We start from the raw sequence: 20,805 nt of genomic DNA, 5'->3' as shown, positions 1-20,805 counted from the left end.
GGGGGTGGGGGGAGGGGGGCTGGCATGGTCTGTTCCGTGTTCCAACTCTCCTGGTGTCCCGGCCTTGTGCAGGATGCAGCGGGGGTGAGGCATTGCGAGGACTGGGGAGGAACCAGGCAGGGGTCCAGGAGAGGTGGGGGCCCACAGAGGCACCGGGTTCAGGAGATGTTTCGGGAAGACGGGACGAGACTTGGTGCTTGCTGGAGGTGGGAGGGTGGGCAGGGCAGATGGTGCCCAGTCTCTGCAGTGTGATCCCCAGCGTGGCATCCCCAGTAGGAGCAGGCTTGGGGGACTGCCGATGCCCCTGGCCGGCGTGTGGGCTCAGAGGTGCCTGCGGGCTGCAGAGGCTGAGGAACCCGGGCGTCGGGGCGTTAGGTGGGCAGGGAGGCCCTCTGGCCTGTGCCCACCCCTCCAGCCTAGCCCTAGGACAGTAACCTCCACACACTTCAGGGGCCCCTGCCCTGGCCGTGGGTGTCGTAACCACCATCCGGGCCAGACGCTGGGGCCAAGTTGCTGGAGGTTTAATCACTGTCACAACCCTAACCACACGCAGGCAGAAACTCCCACTCCCAGCCAAGAGAGCTGTGTGCAAGGCCTTCCCCAAGGGCACGCAGGCAGGGAAGACGAGAGGCGCCGTGCGGACCGCTGGGGCCTGCACGTCCGGCCCCCACAAGGGGCCACGAGGACAGGAGGAGAGCCGAGCTGCCAGCACGGAGCTTGATTTATACCTGGTTCCCACCCTCTGCTGCGGCTGGGCCGAGACCGCAGCCCCGCCGTGGAAGTTAGCCAGGTTTGAAGTCAGACTGCTTCCCGGGCCTCTCTCTTGGCCACCGGAAAAGGCCCTGCCCAAGAGAGATGGAGCTGCCTGGGGGCTGGGGCATCGGCCCTTCCTCAGTCCCAGGGGCCAGGCTGAGTGACAGGAGCCGAGTTCGCTGGGCTGTTTGGGGGCTCTTTAGGCCCAGAGCCCCAGGCGGGAGCAGACCTTAGAAAAGAGTGTGCTACACGCTCGGCCCTGAACCGGCACCCGCTCCGCCAGGCTCTGGTGTGCCCGGGGGAGGCGGCCACCCTTCTGGTGGAGAGACCCTAGAAGCAAGGAAGCACCCCTGCCGGACAGGAACAAGGTGCACGGAGAGGAGAGGAGTAGCCGGGACAGCAGAGAGAGAACGACGGCGGGGGTGGGGTGGAGGGTGTCTCCCCAGGAGGGGCTGACGTTTCCGCTGAGACCTCGAGGCTGAGGAGTCACAGGCCAGCCGGGTCTGGAAAGGGTCTGACGTGCAGAGACCTCAGTGTGCTTCTGGAACACAGGTGGCCTGACCCGAGGAGGTCGAGGTGGGTGGGTCGGTCTTAGGAAAAGAGCGGCGGCCGAGGCTGGGGCAGGCTTGGCTTGTGCCCCAGGAACGCAGCGAACTGTCACGTGTCCAAGCCAGGGTCTGGCTGGCCACAGGTGGCTAATGACAGTTCGGGGGGGTTAGTGAGCTGGTCCCCCAGTAGGTGCCAGAGCCTCTACAGCCGGCTTTCTGGGGCCAGCGTTGTGGCCCTTTTTGACAAAGGAGGCGTCTGAGGCTCACGGAGGTGAAGGCTTGGCCAGGTCACACGGCAGGTGAGCGGCCAAGGTGGGACCCGGTTACCCAGGTCTCCATTTCAGGATGCCAGACCATCAGAGAAAAGCCCCCCGTGCCGGCTCCACCCTCAGGGGTGCAGACCTGGCCCCCCACGCTGACGTGGTTATAGCCAGACTCCAGACCCCAGGATGCCACCCCCATGTGGCGGGCCCCGGGCAGGTGGAACGGGGCCGGACTCAGGAGCTGGATTCCAAGGAGGCTGAGCCTCGGGACAAGACTGGGCATCCTCCACCCTTGGCCTCCCTGCAGCTTGGGCCGGGGGCTGGCCACTCTCCTGTGAACTGGCCAGGCGGCAGCACTACCTGCTCAGAGCCTGGAGCCTGGGGATCCGGGATGTTGGATCAGCCCTGGGCCTCCAGCCAGCCCAAGACCCCAGCCGTGGGCACACTGTCTCTGGCAGGAAAGGGGCCCCCACATGGGGGACTGGTGCCCAGCAAGAGCATCTGAGAGGGGAGGGTATGTGTCCCAGGGTGGGCTCTCACCTCCTTTTACCCCTTGGGCCCATCCTCTGCCCTCTGCCAGCCAGAGGTTCAGACCCTGGTGGCCTAACCCTCACCAGCGCAGGGTCCAACAAGGCCTCTCAGGGTGTGGGGTCCCAGTGCTCCCGTGATCGTCAGGGCATGGCTGGGAGGCCCCTCGGGAGCCAGGGTTACTCCCCACATGGAGGGGGCCGCAGGGACCGGCACTGGCCAGCCTCTCTGGGTGCCGGTCCCACCCTGTCCGCCTGGCCCTGAGTGTCCTGGGGCTGCTAGCCTCGGCCAACACAGGGCCTGCCCCCAACTCCACCCTCATAGGACGGGGCGGGGGGGTTGCCAGCCTAAGGCCTTGTCTGGTGCTGGGGCTGAGCACCCAGCGCCCTCGAGTGAGGCTGAAGGTGGGGACTCCGTGGAGCCCAGCGGCCAAGGCGGCCATGCCCCAGTGACGGCCGAGGCTCTTTGAGGCGGCTCCCCGAGGGCCCTAGGCTCCAGCCCCTAAGGGCCTCCCTGGGCGCCAGGCAGGGCTGAGCCCCTGAGCTCTGCACAGCCTGCCCTCCTTGAAAGTTGGTTACTGGGGATACTCTGCATGGTGACCTTTGCCCCAGAAGGATGGGGCAAAGATGAGTTTGATTAGCAGCCTGGGGCTTGGACATCCGGGCTGCCACGGAGGTGGTCACCTAGCGCTTGTAGCAGACAGGGCCACAGACCCCTGCCAGTGTGCCCATGAGGTAGTGCCAGCTGCACTTTCACCCCAGAAATCTTTGCTCCCCACAGAGGCTCCAGGGATGATTCAGCCCCATGCGGGGGTGTGCAGGGATGCCCCCCACCCCCGGCCTGAGGTGCTGAGGCAACGTTTGGACCTGAGCCTCAGTCTGGGGCTCACCGAGGCCGCCCCACGTCCGCTGTTGGGGACATAACGCTTTTCTCCTCCTGACGCCAAGGACCTTACTGGGCTCCCCTGGCCCCAGGAGCAGACACGACATGGGCTGGGCCCCTGTGGTGACCATGGGTGACAGGAGCCTGCCCCTGAGGGCACAGTGGAGAGAAAGGAAGGGTCTCAAGTCCAGAGCTGTGCTGGGAAAGCCCTGCATGAAGGGCTGCCCGGGACACGTCACTCTTGCCCCTCACCTCAGGCCCTCACGGCCTCAGCCAGTGCGAGGGCATCGTGTGTCCCCCGAAACCTTGCCCGGGGAAGCCCTGGCCAGGCTGCCAGACTCCGCGGCTCATTGCAACCTCCTTCTGAGCCACAGGCGTCTGGTGGCCCGACATGCACCGCCTGGCCGACCGCATCCATCTGGAGGAGCTGACCCGCATCGGCATCCTGACCGGCAGCGTGGACGCCATGGTCCAGGCCCACCTGGGAGCTGTGTTCATGCCTCACGGGCTCGGCCACTTCATGGGCATCGATGTGCATGACGTGGGAGGCTACCCCGAGGTCAGTGTGGGCGCATCAGCCCGAGTGGCCTGCCTGTGAGCCGTAGCTGGGCTTGGCCCTCCCTGGGCTGGGCTGGGGCTCTGGGAGACGGCGGGGGTGAGGAGGAATGGGGTCCTGGCGAGGCCTGCTGCCCCTCCTCCCGCTTCACCCATTGGTTGGTCCTGGCCCAGGTCGCTGCCCTGATGCCCTCCGTGCCCAACGCCTCCCCACCGTGGCTGCCTCCACAGGACCTGGTGTGGGATGGGCGTGCTCTGTACGGAGCCCCGGGCTGTGCACTGGGGGCAGCGCCTGTCCTGAAAGGTGGTAGAGTGTCAGTGTGCAGTGCACGGGGTCCCCACAGGGCAGCAGGAGCCGCAAAGCTGGGTCTTAGTGATGGGGCTGGCGCTGCACCCGTCATGTCCTCATGCCTCTGGCTTCATTCAGACGGGGTGATGAGGCTCCACCAGCTGGTGGCTGGCCCTGGTCCCTCCTGGGACTAGCTGAGCCCAGCGCCCCTCACAGGTCCTACTCCTGCTTCCTCCTTGGTGCAACCTCTGCCCCCCAGGCCCTTGGGCCAGCATGCTCTGCTGGCCTCCTGGTCTCTAGGACGCCCCCTTGGCAGGGGAGGAAGGCTTGTGTGGGCGTCTCCAGGCCAGGCTTTCCCCTCCCCCTCCCACTGACCGACCCTTGAAAGGACCACCCAGACGGTGCTTGTGGCTTTGGGAGGCCCTGCCGCAGCCTTGCGGGGCAGGTGGCTGCAGCCTCCCTGGCCAGTGGGTGTGGGTGAGCCTGGCCCTGCCGTCTGGCCTGGTGCCTGCAGTGCAGGGGGCGGGTTATGCAATCGGTGCACACCCTGGGGCCCACCAGCCAGTTAGCCAAGACTGGGCTTGGCCTCTTAGCTGCAGGGTATTTTGAAAGCTCTAAGAACGATATTTGGGGGTTGGGGGGGGCGCGGAATTGCTCAAGAGAAGCATTATTATTCAATTATTTTTTTCCTCAAGTGTAAACAGTTAAATTTGGAGAAACAAAATCGGTTTTAATTTCCTAATTTCTATCCATCACATTGTGCGTAGGGAGCCAAGAGCTGGGCCTTCCAGACATTGTTAACTGAAGTTCGTTATTCATTAGTCTCCAAAGCACTTTTTTTCCACCAGAGAAAATTGGCAGCAAACTGTTTTCATCTTTTCCAGTAAGCAGTCCTTTGTGCTCAGAGTCTATTCTTCTGACAGATAAACATTGTGGAAAAAATATGGCTTTTCCTATAAAAGTCATTTGTTTTATTTCAGGCCTATAGACACATCTGGGTCTCTTCTGCCAGGAGCCCAGTAAAGTTGAGGCCCCGTTGAGCCCTGAGCCCAGGCAGAAGCCAGCGTGGACCCAGCATGGGCAGGGGCCCCTGAGCCTCAGCAAGGCTGAAGTCCCCGGGCCCGAGGGGCTGGGCGCTCAGCTGCTTCCCTTTTAGGGGTCTTCTCCCCACTCAGCTCGGCCTCCATCCTTCTCCCAGCCCTGATCTGGCCGTTCCTGGTGGACCCCATAGGGCAGACTCCCGAGAGCTAGCGCTCTGAAGGGGGGTGGGGGGTCACGGTCAGTGGGCCGGGGCACGCACATTCTCCTATGCTCCAGGGGATCCCTTCCATGCTCCCCTCACCCCGTCTGAGTCGTGGTCCTGAAATCTTCCGGAGGGAAGGCTGTCTGTACAAGTTGGAGCAGACCCTCCACCCTCGGTACACAGCTCTGGGGCAGCAGGGAGCCCACGGTGACCAAGGAGGTCAGGGGGACTTTGTCAGTCTCTGCCTCCGCCAGGCCCCTCCCTGGCTTTGACAACCTTGTAGTAGAGAGAAGGTGACGGCACCTGGGGGGCAGCATGAAGGGAAGGGACAGGAGGGGCTGCCCAGGGGCAGGCACGGGCCTTCAGATGGCAGGAGACAGGGCCCCGCCCCGCCCACCAGCACCTCCCACCTGAGCACAGGGACAGTCATCCCAGACTCTGCCCTTCTATGTCCCCTGCCTTCCTGCCTAGCTCCTCTAGGCACCTAGTAGCGTTTTGGGGTCAGGTACCACACCAGACAGGCTTCTGGGCCCAGAGCATGACCCATCAGGGGTCACAGGGCCTCAGTGTCCCCTCATCACCTCCGTCCCAGCCTGACTCACACCAGGTCAGGGCGGCTGCGCGTACCAGTTTCTACATGCCCCGCTGTCCCCGCCCTCATGGAATCACGCTCACAGCCTTCCCTGCTGTGCCCAGCCGTGGATGGAGGCTGAGCCAGCCCGTTTCTGGTTACCTTACATGAACCACTAATTGAAGTCTGATGTTCTTGGCCCCCAAACAGTCAGAAATGACAGCTCCATCTCCAGCAGCTGGGCTTCCAGGGGAGAGCTGCGAGTGCGGCGGGGCAAGCGCAGAGCCCGACCAGAAAGCTTGCTTGCCGCCCCACTCACTCACAGGCCTTGGCCGAGGGATGGATGGGTGCCTCTGGGACCTGGGGAAGGCAGGGAAATTTCTGCAAGTGTCCTAGGTACCACCTGCCCTCATGGCCCCGTTGGCCACGCCCATGTGAGTGTTGGCGGGGGGGGCCCTGCAGGGCTGAGAGCCGGTCCCCGTGGGTCAGTGGGGCCCAGCACACGGGCATGGTGTGGAGCCGCCCACGTGCGCTCCCTGGGGCCCACACCCCCAGGCCACGCACACGGGGTCAGCGTGTTTGTGCACACGCGAGCCAGAGCGCGTGCTGACGGCCCGTCCTGCCGACAGCACCTGTCCCTCCTCCTGGAAGGCCACGTGGAAAACCTAGGACTTGGCTTGTGGGGGGACCCAGGTCCAGCACTTCTGGGGCTGGTTTCCACCTGAGCTGCCTGGAAGAAAGCGCGCAGCCTGGGAGGCCCCGCAGGCCTTCTTAAAAGCTGCACAAGTTCGGCTTCTACTGTTCCTCTAGTGGGGAGAGGGCCTGGTTGAGGCAGCCGGACCCCCAGCCAGCCCCATGGGCCAGCAGGGGCAGCATGACCTGGGTGTGTGCACACGGGTGTCCACAGGGCACGGTTCTGAGGAGAAACAGGGGCAGGGATGTGAGGAATCTAGGGGAGCGTGCAGAGAGCGGAGGGTTTTATCTGGAGTGCCGTGGACAACACAGCAAGGCTGAGTCTGGGCTGGAGACCCCCATGGTCACAGAGCCTCCTGCAGCTCCAGGGGGACCCATGGGGCCCGAGCCGGGCCCCACGTGTGGACGCCTGCACGGGCAGGGCAGGTGCCCCGCGCGCTCACCTGTTTCCATCTTCCTCCCACCGATGCGGTGGCCCTGGGCTGGGGCTGCGCCCTCCTGCATCCCCCTCACTGTCCTCTCCCCCAGGGCGTGGACCGGATAGACGAGCCCGGCCTGCGGCACCTGCGCACCGCTCGGCACCTGGAGCCGGGCATGGTGCTCACTGTGGAGCCCGGCATCTACTTCGTTGACCACCTCCTGGACGAGGCCCTGGCTGACCCGGCCCGCGCCTGCTTCTTTAACCGCGAGGTCCTGCGACGCTTCCGTGGTTTTGGCGGGGTGAGTGCTGGTGGGCCCCGCGTCCTTGCTCCCTTGCTCCTTGCTGCGTGTCACCTCTTTGTCCTCCAGGACAGGAGGCACAGTCTTGACTTCCTCACTGGAGAGGGACCTGGCTTGTCCTTTCTCATGGTCTGTCACCTAACAGGAGCCTCAGCCCTCAACACAAGCAACTCAGATTCCTACAAAACCCCTGCCCACTCCAGGGGCTCCCAGCCACCGGGCAAGGGGCAAGGCCAGGGTGGGCAGGTGGCAGGAGCAGGCCCCTGTGGGAGGCGCCTTCTTCCCAGCAGCTGCCCACAGACCCCCGCCCCCGGCAGTACTGACCACTCCTCAGAAAGGGCTCTTCCCACTCGGCGGCGGTCAGCCTGGAGCCGTCGGGCCCAACCCTCAAAATTAGCGTGTGAGGCCAGCTCAGAAATAACGAGCGTCTGTCGTTCTGACCAGGTCCGCATCGAGGAGGACGTCGTGGTGACGGACAGTGGCATGGAGCTGCTGACCTGTGTGCCCCGCACAGTGGAAGAGGTTGAAGAATGCATGGCAGGCCGTGACAAGGCCTTTGCTCCCTTCTCTGGCCCAAAGTAGAGCCACGGGCAAGCTCACCTCATGGACGGCGGCCTGGCGGTTGGCCCCCAGCGGGGCTCAGAAATCACATGCGGCGTCCGGCGTTTGATCACACCAAATATGCTGTTTCCCAGGGAGAAACTTTTTTATTAACCTTCTGTGGGATCACACCCTTAATCTGTTCTTACTTTGCTTGAACTACAGCAGCTTTTAAAATGCTAGTTTTCAATTATCCCGTTACTTTGAATAATCCTGTTCTTCACTAGCAACTAAATGTGTATCTTGCCGTCATTTGTATGCTGCTCAGGAAAGATGCCTTTCTCGTGTTTTCTCTCAAAATCAGTACACAGAATGGAATTTGCAATAAAAGCTTTCCTATAATGGACCTTTGTGCCCGGCTCCCTCTCTATCTGTCCCTTTTCAGGTGAGCACTGCAGGGTTAGACCTGGAAACTGGCCCTGCAGAGACCCGGGAGTCTGGGCATAGGTGGGGCTGGGCCTCTGCCCACGTGAAGAGGGCTGTAGAGTAGGAAGCCTTTTTGGTACGGTTACTGCCTCAAAGCTGGATTTCCGAAGGGGGGCAGAATTACGCAGCCCTCAAGGTACAGTTATCGACAACATGAGATTCGCAGATTCCTTGTCTGTGATTTCCTTCTCATGCGGGACAGGCTAGCAAAGCCAGCATATGTTTGAGAGACACTGCCGCCTAAGGCAGCACCACGGCAAAGGTGAGCTTTCTGGTTCCTTCCACATCTGCCAAGTCCATTTGTCTCCCCTAAGTGGAAGCCCACTGGCCGAACTCCACTCTGAGGCTGTGGAGCCATCCACGGCCACCTGGGCCCAGTTCCTGCCAGTGGCAGAACACCTGGCCTTCCTCTGCCTGCCCACCTCTCCCACGGTCCCACAGAACCGCCCCCACCCCTGCAGCGGGCTTCGAGAATTCTGCACACCATTCTAGGGTTCTCTCATCCGAGCCAAGGTGAAGGGCAGGTGAGAAGTACGGACGTCAGAGATGAAACCTTAATAGGGTGGGGAAACTCTGTAGCCCAAGCCAGAGACCGCTCAAGTCACTGAAGAGTTGAGTAAATTGATTTCTCCCTATGGCAGTAACACAAAAGTGCTTGTGATGTGGCCACATTAAAGAAGCATTAGTTTCAAATCACCATTTATCTTTTTCTTGCCTCTTAGATTTACAAACCATCTTTTAAGGTTTCCTTCTGGTGCGCAGATATATTCCCTAAGTTATCTGCGGTATTAAGCAGTTTGAGTAATGATCGCCTGAGGGTCAGGAGTTTGAGTCTGCCAAATCCTTCTCTCCCCCAGCTGTATCTGCGAGCCATGCTCTAGTGCGCAGGGTTTCAGGTTCCCCCACCCCCAGGGTAAAACCAATTAAAGTTATAAAGTTAGGTTGGAACTCTAAGTAGACAGTTTAGCTGTGTTAACTAAAAAACACACACATCTTTCTCCTTCCTCCCCTTTAGACGTTTTATACCAAGACCGCCCATTTCACATAAATGTTTGCTCTGATTATCATGTCGACAGGAAAGAACAAGGAGAAATCTCAGGAACTAAATGCTGTTCGTCCAAGAAGGACACTGGGGACAGAACTGGCTGCTTGGGCCCAGGTCGGCGAGTCAAAGGCATTCTTTGCAGGTACAGGTCTCGGGGAACCGCAGTAGCCACCTACTCTGCCCCATGTTCTAGAGAATGGTCCAATTCCTAAGTCTCCAACTTCTGCAGAAATTTGTACAGCTTCAGAAATATATTAGAGACCCTTCCAGAAAGCCATACAGTGCCAAAAGCTTTTCCAAAACCAGGAAAGATCTAGGTATTCATTCAAGAAATGAGCATCTGCTATGTACCAATGTGGCATAAAGACATGACCCCTGCTCTCAGAGCCCAGTCTCCTGAGAGAGGCTTCCCCTTAAACATGCACAAATAGATCATCTCAAACATTAGAACGTGCCAGGAAGGAAAGTAACAGGATTGACCTTATCTAGAAAGCCAGGGGGGCTGACGGGAAGGGAGGGAAGTGAAAAAGCAAGAGGAGATAAAGCATTCCAGACGTAAGGAGCTGTCCTAAGGCAGCCGGCCCTGGGCTAGAAAGTGCTGAGAAAAGCCCTGCAGCCAAAGCAAAGTGATGCAGGAGGGTGGAGGGGAATGAAGGCAGCCAGAGCAGAGCCACATCCCACGGAGACTGGGTCTCACCCGGAGTGCACCGGAGAACCATGAAGGTTCTGGAAACGGTCCAGGAAGACAGAAGCCAGGCAAAAGAGGGTGATGGCTCTGCAGAAGGTGGGGAAGGGGAGGTGAAGCAAATGTCACAGGATTCATTTAGGAGGCAGAACTGAAAGGTGGTGATGTACAAAGGCACCTGGCTCCAACAGCTGCTTCAGAGGAAACAAGACTCGGGAAACTGCGCTACAGGAAAGTGTGATGGGTGACAGCCTCGCGCCCGGTTCTCTGGACACCCCTGCACAACCTTCAGGTCTACAGCTCTGGGAGGAGTGGGATGTTGCAGTCAAAGGATATTCAGGGTTGCTGCTCTCCTTTGAGTACGTGTAAAACGCACATGAACTCTTCAGATACTCACAGGCAGTCAAAGAGCAGTAGGCCTAAAGTGCTTTTACGGAAAAAGAGCCAGCACCCTCACAATCACGTCAATATAAAGTCCCCTGGATTCTAAATTACAACTAATGCATAAAAATGAAATGGGACGTGTTACCCACAGAAATAATTACTGTACTACAATTTCCACCAAGATGCAATAAGTAGAAATCTATTTCCCAAGACATGAAAGTCACTGAAGGATCACAGAAGACAAGTATCTATGGCACTTTCCCTTGAAACACTCAAATCAGCTTCTCGGACTCTTAGGTATGAATTCATTTCGACAGACACCCTATGGCATTGTGTAAACCAAGACGACGCACATACTATAAACTGTACCGTTAGGGGAAAGGCTTTACTTTGACATTCCGTCAACCTCAAAGCCTCAGAACTTATTTCCTACCACTCTGTAGGTGGAGACCACACTCGGAGACGCCAGCTGTCTAAGCAGGATGCGAGTTATTGCTTCCTCTATTCTGGTATACACTAGACTAGGGGACAGAGAATATTACTGAAAGGCACTCTAAATTCAGAGCAAACGAGGTTCCTATCATTAAGGGAAGTCTAGACTGGGGACAAGAGTGCCTCTGCCTGCCCCCACGCCCTGGGCTGGGAACAGAAAGGCAGCCCGGCATCTGCCTGCTCCTCAGAGCTGGTCAACACGTGCACTACATCCTTGGTATCTAACATAAAGAAACCCACAATGCAATAGTCATTATTCCAAAGTTATTTTTATTTCAAATTCACTGAAAGAAATAAAATTATATTTAAAAAAATAGAGTAATCTCACAAACTGAGGAAAGCCAGGAACAAAAAGAACAAGTTAGGTACTTCTTCCTGAGAGGCAGATCTAACAGCTATAGGACGGACTTTCCTCCTTCCTAGCTTTTGTCAAACAAAAATTTTTTTCCTATTTCTAAGGCATCAAAAACACTCTTGAGTGTTTTAACTGGGTTGTTCAGGTACAAAGCTTCAAGCCCTCTACGGGGGATTAAGAAACATCAAAAGCTGCTACGATTTCCTTTGTTGTAACACCAAACATTAAATTGTACATACTTCTACTTATGTAAATTTGAGAATTTCACACTCGTGACCTGAATTGCAAAAATCTGGTCATACTTTATTAAAATCTTACTACTTCTTGGTAAGAATGTCCAAAGTAACTGAGCTCACATCCCAGTAACTAAAAGGGGCCAGACAGCAGGAAGAACTGTTGGATCGCACCACCTGCAGCCAGGACCTGTCAGAAAACACCCATCCCGGAAGACTCGCATGCAGCTAGAAATTTATATTAAAGCCTAATTCCTAAATCACTAGACCTGCCGGCAAAGGCAGCTCATATCCTAATGGTTCATACGTAACCTATAGGACAAAAGTTACAGAGGTCATATACAATTCCCAAACTTACCCATTCCCCATACTTGGTTTCCCTCCATTTTATACTGTTAAATCTATCAAACTAAAAACTTTCATTCCCAAACACTTCAGTGAGATAGTCAAGACAACGGTTAACATTTCTGTTCTATGCATGACTGCTGGTGCTAGTTTTGATTTGCATAGGTAAAAGGAAAGCTTGAATTTTTCCAAAAGGTACAATCTTATTTTCTTATTTGAAATAATTGAGTACATACCTGATGATTTCCCTAAAGCTTCTTTTCCAAGATAGTTAAGTCAATTCATATAATTGGTAACAATAAATTCCATGGGGACAACCATTGTCCATGGGGACTAAAGATATTGTTTAGTAAATAAGAGATTAAAAATGTCTGTAGCACCTCTTATAGGTGCTTAAAGATTCAAGTGACCTAACTGCATCTCCAATGAGGTGCTATTAAAGATTCAGTAGGATTCTGTGGGTATCTCCTAGTTAGCTGTTTCAAACATCTATCAACCTACAAGTAGATCCATACTCCAACCACAGTAAACCAATGTTGGACCCTAATAGGAAGCCCTATCCTGTCTCCTGGATCTACAGGGAGTTAACCATCCTGGGACAGTCACTCTCATGGAACAATACAGGGCTCTTGTCACATGCAGAAGGGACTCTTGGCCTATAATAATGGCTTTGCTGAGTTGCAGGGCACTGTGATGTCTTCTTCCGCCCAGAAGGGCACAGACAGCACTCTCCCACCAACCCAAGGGTGCAACTTGAGTTACATCCTGGTTACACTGTCCCAGGTCCTACTATGAAACAACAATGTGGCCCAAAATGACCATGTTCAAATAAGATACCTGGTAACTTTTTAATCTGATGTGACTCAGTCTCTCATCACCAGCCTAGGTCACCCAAAAGCAAAAACCAAAAAAAGAGAAAAACACAAATTTGAGCTAGAATTGTTCTTTAAAAAAAAAGTCAACGAGGACAATCAAAACTACCAACACTTATATAAGCCAGACCCTAGAGATTTCCATCTTCAGTGACTGCCACTTTTTAGTCTTAACAAAAATGTCAATATCCTGAGTTTTATCAGTATTTTCTTGCTAAAATAATTTATGGGACATAAATGCATACAAATGAATAAAAAGTGGTACAAAAGTCTGGAAGAACAGCCCACTAACTAGAAAATGTCGCAAAAACAATATAAAACGATGTGTTTAAGTGAAATAAATTAAAGGTTAAACCTTACACTTTCAAGTTTTCTTAGACTATTCTTTTGGGAAATGGCATGGAGTTGATGATGTATTTTTCTAATAATCAGTTGTTTAAGATCAAATACCAAGTGATCGTTCACAAGAAATTTTTGCTTTTAAAAACCACAGCCCCACTGCAGTGTATTTGAACACCGGAGAAACTACCTGCTAAAATTAATATTCAAAATCCTAATCAGTAACTTGTGTGGCCATAAACTGTTAAGACATTTTGTTTACTAACTTGGCTGTCCAAATGCTATGTTAAAAAAAAAATGCTTACTTTACTAGCAACTGCAGAAACTAAAATTTTGGTACATAAGTTTCTCTAAACCACTGAGTTGTTTTTTTAATTTTAACAAAATAATGCCAATGCAATAACCCAAAGGTATCCCAAATGCTTTGCTTTTACTTTTAAAAAACTATTTGCTTCCTAAATGCTATTTATATTTTTAAGCCAGTTGGCTGCATACTGCCTTTAAAATGCAATGGAGTTTCTTTACTTAACCTGACATCACTATTCAAAAACTTGTACTTGCCGGGGGGAAAACGGTACTAATTATGCTAAATCAAGGTTCAGGCTATACATAAAATCACTCCAAATTATAAAGTGATTGGTTTCTATAGCTCTAAGCATTTTTAATACATAATTTAGAAAAAAGTCACACATAGATAAAGAGAGATGGCATTCAACTTTCTTTCATCCAATTAACCGTATCTATGAAAACCAAGACCCTTCTGCATGACTTGCCAGTTCCCCTTTTGTCAACCTAGAAAAGAAACATTTCTTGGGAAGTCAGGATTTATTAAGAACATCAAGCTCCAGGGCATTTTTTTTTTTTTTTACCATATACCTTTAAAACTGTTTTTTATCCCCACAAAAATCCTTATCATTTTAAACCAGATATTCAAATTATATGGCTAACATTTTTAGCTAATCAACTCTTCAGTGCTGATTCTAGCAAACAACCTTCAATGGATCTTTGAATAATGGAGACTCAGCCGCTGATACAAGTAGTGTAGGTAGTCACACCTTTAACGTTCAAGCCACAAGCTGTGACGTTTGAAAGGGGTGAGGTCTACTGTCCTGCATTATCAGAGTCTGTCGTATTTTCAGTGCTACTGGGTTGCACGTTATCTGCGAGGTTGTGCGCGTGCTCAAGAAATAAATCTTTCAGGACACTTAATTCCTTAGTCAGCAATTTAATTTTTGCTTCCAACCGTTCGTTCTCTTCCTTGAGCTGATTCACCCTCTGCAGCGTATCCTGCGCTTTCTGCTTGCTTTTCAACCGGCTCTTTTTCACCGCCATGTTGTTCCTCTCTCTGCGCTGACGATACTCGTCACTGTTGCGATCCATGGGCAAACTCTTTTTGCTCTGCTTGCTTGGAGGCACAGCTTTGCCTCCGCCCCCAGGGCCGGCGGGCCCCAGCTGAGGAACCTGCTGTAAACCGCTGGCATGAGCCTGAGTATGGATGACACTTATTCCATTCACGCCCGGGGTAGTGTTCTGCTGTGATACCTTGCTCATTTGGGCACGCTCCCTTGTCAACACAGAACAAGTAGAAATGAAGACAAGGTGATCAATGGTTTGATCTGCCAAGAAATCTTCACATGTACCTAGTTAAAAAATAAACTGCATTAAACTATTTGAAATGACAAGATCAAATAAGATTAAACTTGCATGTACCTACTAGCAGGCCAATATTAATTGATTATGCTGAGAAAAGTCTATGACAACTGCCAACTGCTCCAATGTTTCAGAAGTCTAAGTCATGTAATTTAGAGAGGTAAGTTAATATAGACGCACCATACGGCCAAATTCAACCCACCTGAACCCCTGAGGGTACTGCCCATCTGTGCTTGTTATCAAAAATGGGAGGAAAAACAAAAGAATACCACTAATTAGGTAGCACATATGAACCAACAGCACTTGGCAATCTGCAAGAGAGAAATGTGCTATGTTTGGTTTAAACACAATGAGTTCAATTATGATAGGAGAGACACCTGCAAAAAAAGAGGGGAAAAGTTTCAACTGTTGGCTCAAGTCAAAATAGAAGGCTGGAGCAGAGCGCCCAGCCCAGTCTCCAGTGCTCATCAGCAAGCACTGCACTACGACCTCTGCATGGTCCTCACTCTAATATGCAGAGACTGAATTCAAGGACTTGACTTCTCTCCCGGAGCGTAAGAATCTTTACAGGATATTTTGAAAAGGTGTTTTTTGCTTGTTTTTATTTTTTTCAATGACTTCAAATGAGAGTAGTTTACAGAGATTTTTTTAAGTTAGTTTCTTGGATCACAGATTTAGGAGCTCTGAGATACCCAATTTGCTTCCCCATCCCATCATGCTTCTCACAGTGTTTTTTAATTCTCAACATAATTAGCAAACACATCTAAACACAGTCAGCCTAAAACCACAAGGAAAGAAACAAAAGCCCTGATGATGCATCCAAGGAGGTGCAAGCACTGGGACTCAGGCTGGACCAAGAGCCAGAGCAGCCGCAGCGCCTGCACCCACTTGACACTGCTCAAGGAGCACAGAGGAAACGCCAATTCTGAAATACTGCGGCAGTGCTGCCCGTAGAAATGAAGTCACAGTTTCAGAACTAGTCATATCTGGATTACTATGAATTCAACCAGTTCGCTACAACTGCCTCAAGATGTGTCAAAAGCAGACCTATCCTATCATCCTGAGGCCGCTTCAAGGCAAACTGACTAAGCTGAGTGAAGCGTGCCCACCAAGAAGTCACAGCACTCTTGGAAACTGAGAAAGCAGTGTTAGGAACCATAAAACTATCCCGTTCTCTTTTTCACAAAACTGCTAAAACTGCATCAGTGGAAAAAAACCTGCAGCCAGAATTATGAACTGCCTCAAATGAGCACACCTTACAGTTCTTAAGAAAAGCTCAGTTAGTAAACACCAGTAGCTTCACCCAAACCTTTAGCCAGGCATTTCTGTATAAACACCATTTACTGGTCTGCTTTTTAAAAATCTTTGCTTTTAAAAAGGCCATATATCATTACTTTCCATTGTTTTTTCAAGCCACACAGGCAGCCCTGAGCTAGCCGGTCATCTGTTCTCACTTCAGTGCTAAGGAAACACCAAAAGCTTCCTTCCAAAACCATGATGGATATCTACTCCAAGTCTCTCTTCAGTAATGGATAGTTCACATTTCCCTTGATAATTTATCATCTTGCCTATTTTTTCTTCCAGTTAAAAAGCGGCAGTTCAGTATAATTTGAGCTACACTTACCACTTACAGTGTTAAAGGTCATCTATACCCTTGCTTATCTATTTGGTATGAAGTGAAAAGCGTTTACTCAATTTTTATGAACTTGTTTCACACGTCTCCTGGGAATGTCTCAACAATCATGATTATGTTCATCTTATTTACCTTCTTTTTTATGTTTTATATGTCAATTAGGTTTTTAGTCTTTAAAGCTACTCTCTAATAAACTCAGAGATAACAATGATCCAAAGAAGTACAAACCAGGAACCAAGTCAGCTCTTGTCTTGGCTCTGACTTGCCCTGTTTCACTCTGGACATACCCCTTCCGTCTGTGAGCCTCGATCTCCCCATCTGCAAATGAGGGACGTAAAATGCCTTCTGACTTTGACAATATACCACGAACTTCAGTCACCAAAAACTCTTATTATAGCCTCCAAATTTAGTGATGTTCATGCTCATTTTTGTTCTCAAAAATACCGGAGGGCTTCCCTGGTGGCGCAGTGGTTGAGAGTCCGCCTGCCGATGCAGGGGACGCGGGTTCGTGCCCCGGTCCGGGAGGATCCCACATGCCGCGGAGCGGCTGGGCCCGTGAGCCATGGCCGCTGCGCCTGCGCGTCCGGAGCCTGTGCTCCGCAACGGGAGAGGCCACAGCAGTGAGGCCCGCGTACCGCAAATAAAAAGAAAAAAAACAAGATACCGGAACAGGGAAGGGCTCTTTTACCTCAGTCTGAGGCAAGGTAGTAGGCTGAACACAGTAGGCAAGGTTTTGAAAATGAGTCCTTCGGCTTGTAAAACAAAGAGTAATCATCAAACTGGTAAAAATGTAAGAAAAGGAAACTTGGAGATAATAAAAAGAACTCCAATTGTCTTTTGTTTTTTTAAGTTCTCCAACCGAAGACAAGCCAATAAAGTAGCTCTTAAAGTGAAGAGCTATCCACTAAGGAAAGGGGGTCAGAGCTAAGTGGTCTAAGACTTAACGCCAAACATATTATCAATTTTGTTTTTTACACTGAGCAAAACAGCTGCCTCTGTAAGTTACATATTTTAGTTTACACAGTTATCTGTGCTTTTGTTTCTTCCACTAACATTTAATGAGCACCTACAATGCACAGAAAGAAAATAAGTTTATTTCAAACCTGGATATTCAACCCTAAATGAAAGTCTGGCTCCTATGTGGACAAATACTATTCCAAAGTTCAGTCTACAGGAAGCAGGGTGGCACCTTGTTTCCTTGCTGTGAATCATTCAAGCAGGAAGCAGGAGAAAAACTGAAAAGCAGTGGTTCTCAAAGTGTGGTCCCTGAACCGGCAGCAGTAGCAGCAGCAGCATCACCTTGTTAGAAATGCAAATTCTCGGGCTGCCCCAGACCTAGCAATCAGGAGCTCTAGGAATAGGGCTGGGCGATCTTGTTTTAACAGGACCTCCAAGTGATTCTGATGACACTGAAGTTTGACAGCCACTGCTACACATCAACCATGGACCTTAAGAAAGGTGGACTGAGTGGGTAACATTTTTAAAATTCAAATTCCTTAATTCAAGTAATGTCCATTCAAATCAATGACACAGTGACAACTCAAAACGTTAAAATGAGTAAAACAAAATCAAAATTTTCTCAAGTTTCACTTGGGAAAATAAACCTCTCAAGGATTTTCCTAACCCTCTTGTCATTTTCTTCACAGGTGTACAACCAGATATTCCTCCCCTGCCCCCCCAAATAAATTTTTAACTCCAATTTCCTCAACGAAGGTCTACACTCCAAAATATTCAGATGTTTGTCCCTTATTCCAAATCTGTTCAAATCACTGGTATCTGACAATTCTACCCACCCCCACCCCCCCCAAAACACCTCACCTCTACTATCCGTCTCCATCCCAATGCCACAGAATTACGTCAGGCTGACATCATCTCTCAGGGGCACAGCCTCCTCTGTCTGCACGTTATCTTTTCTTTGTGCTTCTGTCCAATCTGTTCCCCCAGTTTCTTGGTCAATGCCAGCTCGATAGTGTGCCTCCCTGTAGACTAAACTAGAGACAGAACTCTGTCTTTATCACCATATGCCCAGCATCTAGCGGTGGTGCTCAAGAAATATTTGTTGAATACAGCCTCAAAAGCCTAAGACAAAACACTTATTTTTACAAATGTCTTACATAAAAATGAGATTCTCTATAACAACCATAATTAAATCAAGACTGTTACTAAGATATTATGGTCTCACCACCTAAAGTTCCTAGTCTTTCTTAATGGTATACAGGAAAATTAAAACATTTGCTACTTCTAGCCCCCAGCCTATACAGTGAACAGCATTCTTGTCTGGTCTTTGCTTCATATCAGTAGACAACCTTTATTTTCCACTTTGCCCAGTTATACTTCCCATAACCTCAAGTTCTTAGACATATGTTGCCAGGGTCTGACAACTCTGTACTACAAGTGAAGTGAAGGTAAGCAAAGTTAACAAACACCCAAATGAGCAGGATTTCTTATTTATTTGCCACTGCTGGTTTCATGGCCCAAAGCAGGGGTCCATGAAGGAGGGTACATCCCTTCAGGGAGTACATAAGTGGTCCACTGGAGTATGAGAAAGAAATGTATGCTCGTTTGTCTTTTTTTAATGTCATCTTTTTACTCTACTTTTAGTGCCATTAACAACACACACAAACTAATACACACACATTATTTATAAATATACATCTATTAAGGAGTCATGCTCAATTCTTTTTTCTTTTCTTCTTTTTTCTTTTTTAACTGATAGGTCTGGAAAGCCAAAAAGGCAGGAGACCAATGTACCTACCAGTATAAGAGCCCATGGAAGCACCCCCTCCTAAGAATACACAATAAACCTGGAATTGTGGCTACCTGCGTTTACCATTTCTGTGATCACGTGAGGCAATCTTAGGCCATAAGACCAAACTCAGCCCCATGAGGCCCTATTTATCTTTACCTAGGACTCACCAGGTGTTGTTTAAATCCCAAGGGATGAAACCACCTGTCCAAGATCAGACAACCTTACTGACAGTCATGATGTGACCCTGAGAATTTAGAGGATATTCTGGGGGAAAAAAATATTAAGTTTTGCTTCCACCTATGTTTTTCAGGGAGGTATTAAAATGACTGAATCCGCCAAGTGTGCCCACCAGAAGCAGGACTCGAACTGAAAAATTCTTCAGCTCACTAGCATCCTGTAATTATTTAGCCTTGTTTACACTAAGTTTTTCCTAAACAGTGCTTCAGCTTTAATAGCTTATCCCAAATACTACTCAAGTAGTAACAGCTGACCAGATTTTAACTTTTAACTGTCAAGGGCTTTTACGGGCAGTATTTCTTAGTAAAGCAAACCTTCATACTATTTTATTTCAAAAGTTTCTTTGAGCGTCCCACATCCTATATGAATTAAAGGACAATCTCTTCCAATAAGAATTCAACTGAGTGAGTGTACACTGGGAGAGAGAACTACCAATTTTTGTGTAACCCACCAAGGTTAAAACCATTCTGAAACGGACACATTTTAAGACGCCAGATGACAGCACAAACTTCAGACCAGAGGAAAACCCAGCAAGTAAACCTTCTGAAGAATAAAAACACACGAGCTTATTTGGAAGAACAGACCCTCCTTCCCCTCAAACATGCATTTCCATCCTCTCCATCTAGACACCTCTGCTGGCAATTTTCCTTACTGTGTTCCCTCCAAGCAGGCTAACAAAGCACTTCTTTTTTTGCCCTTCTCTGTTCTAGTCAACTCGTGGTTGCTGCACGTTCATCCAACCTGTGTCCAACAGTCACCTGAAGGATTTTCAAAGTACAGCTCCGTAAGGAAGCACAACATTATCTGTGTAAAGTCACACAGTTAAAACTCTACCGCCTTCCCTGACTACTCGACCAACTTCTAAAAACGATTCTCGATTACCCGACACCGAGCAGTTTTGCAGGCGCAGGAAATATCCCAGGTGGCACTAAAGATACCGTCCACCTTCTGCTATTCTGGGAACACCCTTTAGCCCCAGAGGCCAATACGAGCCTGGCTGGTCACACTGCACGTTGCACAAACAGAGGGCCGGGTTCTGGAGGGGGCACAGCCCGGCTCGCATCCCGTCCCGGGCAGGCAGCAGGGGCGCTGGGGGAGCGCGGGGGTCTGCGGGTGGCGCCGCGGCGCTTCCCCTCCTCGCCGCGGCCGCGCGCCCGGCCGCGACCGCCGCCGCCATAACCAATGGGAGCGCCGGCCTGCGGGGGACGCGCCCTCCCTCCGCGACGGACAGCGCCGCCAGCCAATCGCAGGCGGCCTGGCCGCGGGAGGCGGGCACGTGGCGGAGGCGTAGTCCACTGCGCGGTGGGGCGGGCGAGGCGGGAGCGACGGACTGGGGTTCCCCGGCCTATAGCGCGGGGCGGCACCCCAGCGGTAGGCGACCCGCTGCGGGAAAGGTTCTGTGAAAGTTGGAGGCATTGGAGAACCGTAGCCTCATGAAGGCAACACCTGTCTTTGGAAAACACAATTTGCTGAGGTGATGTTTTGAACCATCGATTTCTGTTTTGGTTTCACCAAGTCCTCGGGGAACCCCGCCTCAGAGTCGCTGCCGGGGACATTTTCCCGGAACGGCCCACCAGACTCGCCTCCCGGGACGCAGGGCGCCCGACGATCGCTTCACTGCCGACGGCCCGCGCCCCTCGGAGGGAGCCTGGAGAGAAGTCCTGGACCTCACTGCTCTTGAAGGCAGCTGCAAACTTGTTGAAAGACGAAAGGTG

General features: G+C 51.3%; 2 protein-coding genes across 2 annotated transcripts in view; one reads left to right on the top strand and one right to left on the bottom strand.

Moving 5' to 3' along the window:
• Positions 1–7,991, top strand: part of PEPD (peptidase D) — a 120,477-nt gene extending 112,486 nt beyond the window's left edge. Inside the window, exons 13-15 of the mRNA XM_024734053.1 lie at positions 3,349–3,533; positions 6,854–7,045; positions 7,490–7,991. Coding sequence (XP_024589821.1) covers positions 3,349–3,533; positions 6,854–7,045; positions 7,490–7,627 — 515 coding nt within the window. The 3' untranslated portion in view covers positions 7,628–7,991. The remainder of the gene's footprint in view (positions 1–3,348; positions 3,534–6,853; positions 7,046–7,489) is intronic.
• A 3,437-nt stretch (positions 7,992–11,428) lies between these two features.
• CEBPG (CCAAT enhancer binding protein gamma) lies at positions 11,429–20,213 on the bottom strand. The gene is made up of 2 exons (XM_024734083.1): positions 17,923–20,213; positions 11,429–14,461 (listed from the first exon to the last, which is right to left on the bottom strand). The coding sequence occupies exons 1-2, from the start codon at positions 17,939–17,941 to the stop codon at positions 13,923–13,925; spliced, it is 558 nt and encodes a 185-aa protein (XP_024589851.1). The 5' UTR covers positions 17,942–20,213; the 3' UTR covers positions 11,429–13,922.
• Positions 20,214–20,805: the final 592 nt, after the last annotated feature.

This window comes from Neophocaena asiaeorientalis, unplaced genomic scaffold (assembly GCF_003031525.2).
Source record: "Neophocaena asiaeorientalis asiaeorientalis breed wild unplaced genomic scaffold, Neophocaena_asiaeorientalis_V1.1 scaffold280, whole genome shotgun sequence".
Classification (NCBI taxonomy): domain Eukaryota; kingdom Metazoa; phylum Chordata; class Mammalia; order Artiodactyla; family Phocoenidae; genus Neophocaena; species Neophocaena asiaeorientalis.
This window is presented reverse-complemented; position numbering and strand designations above follow the sequence as displayed.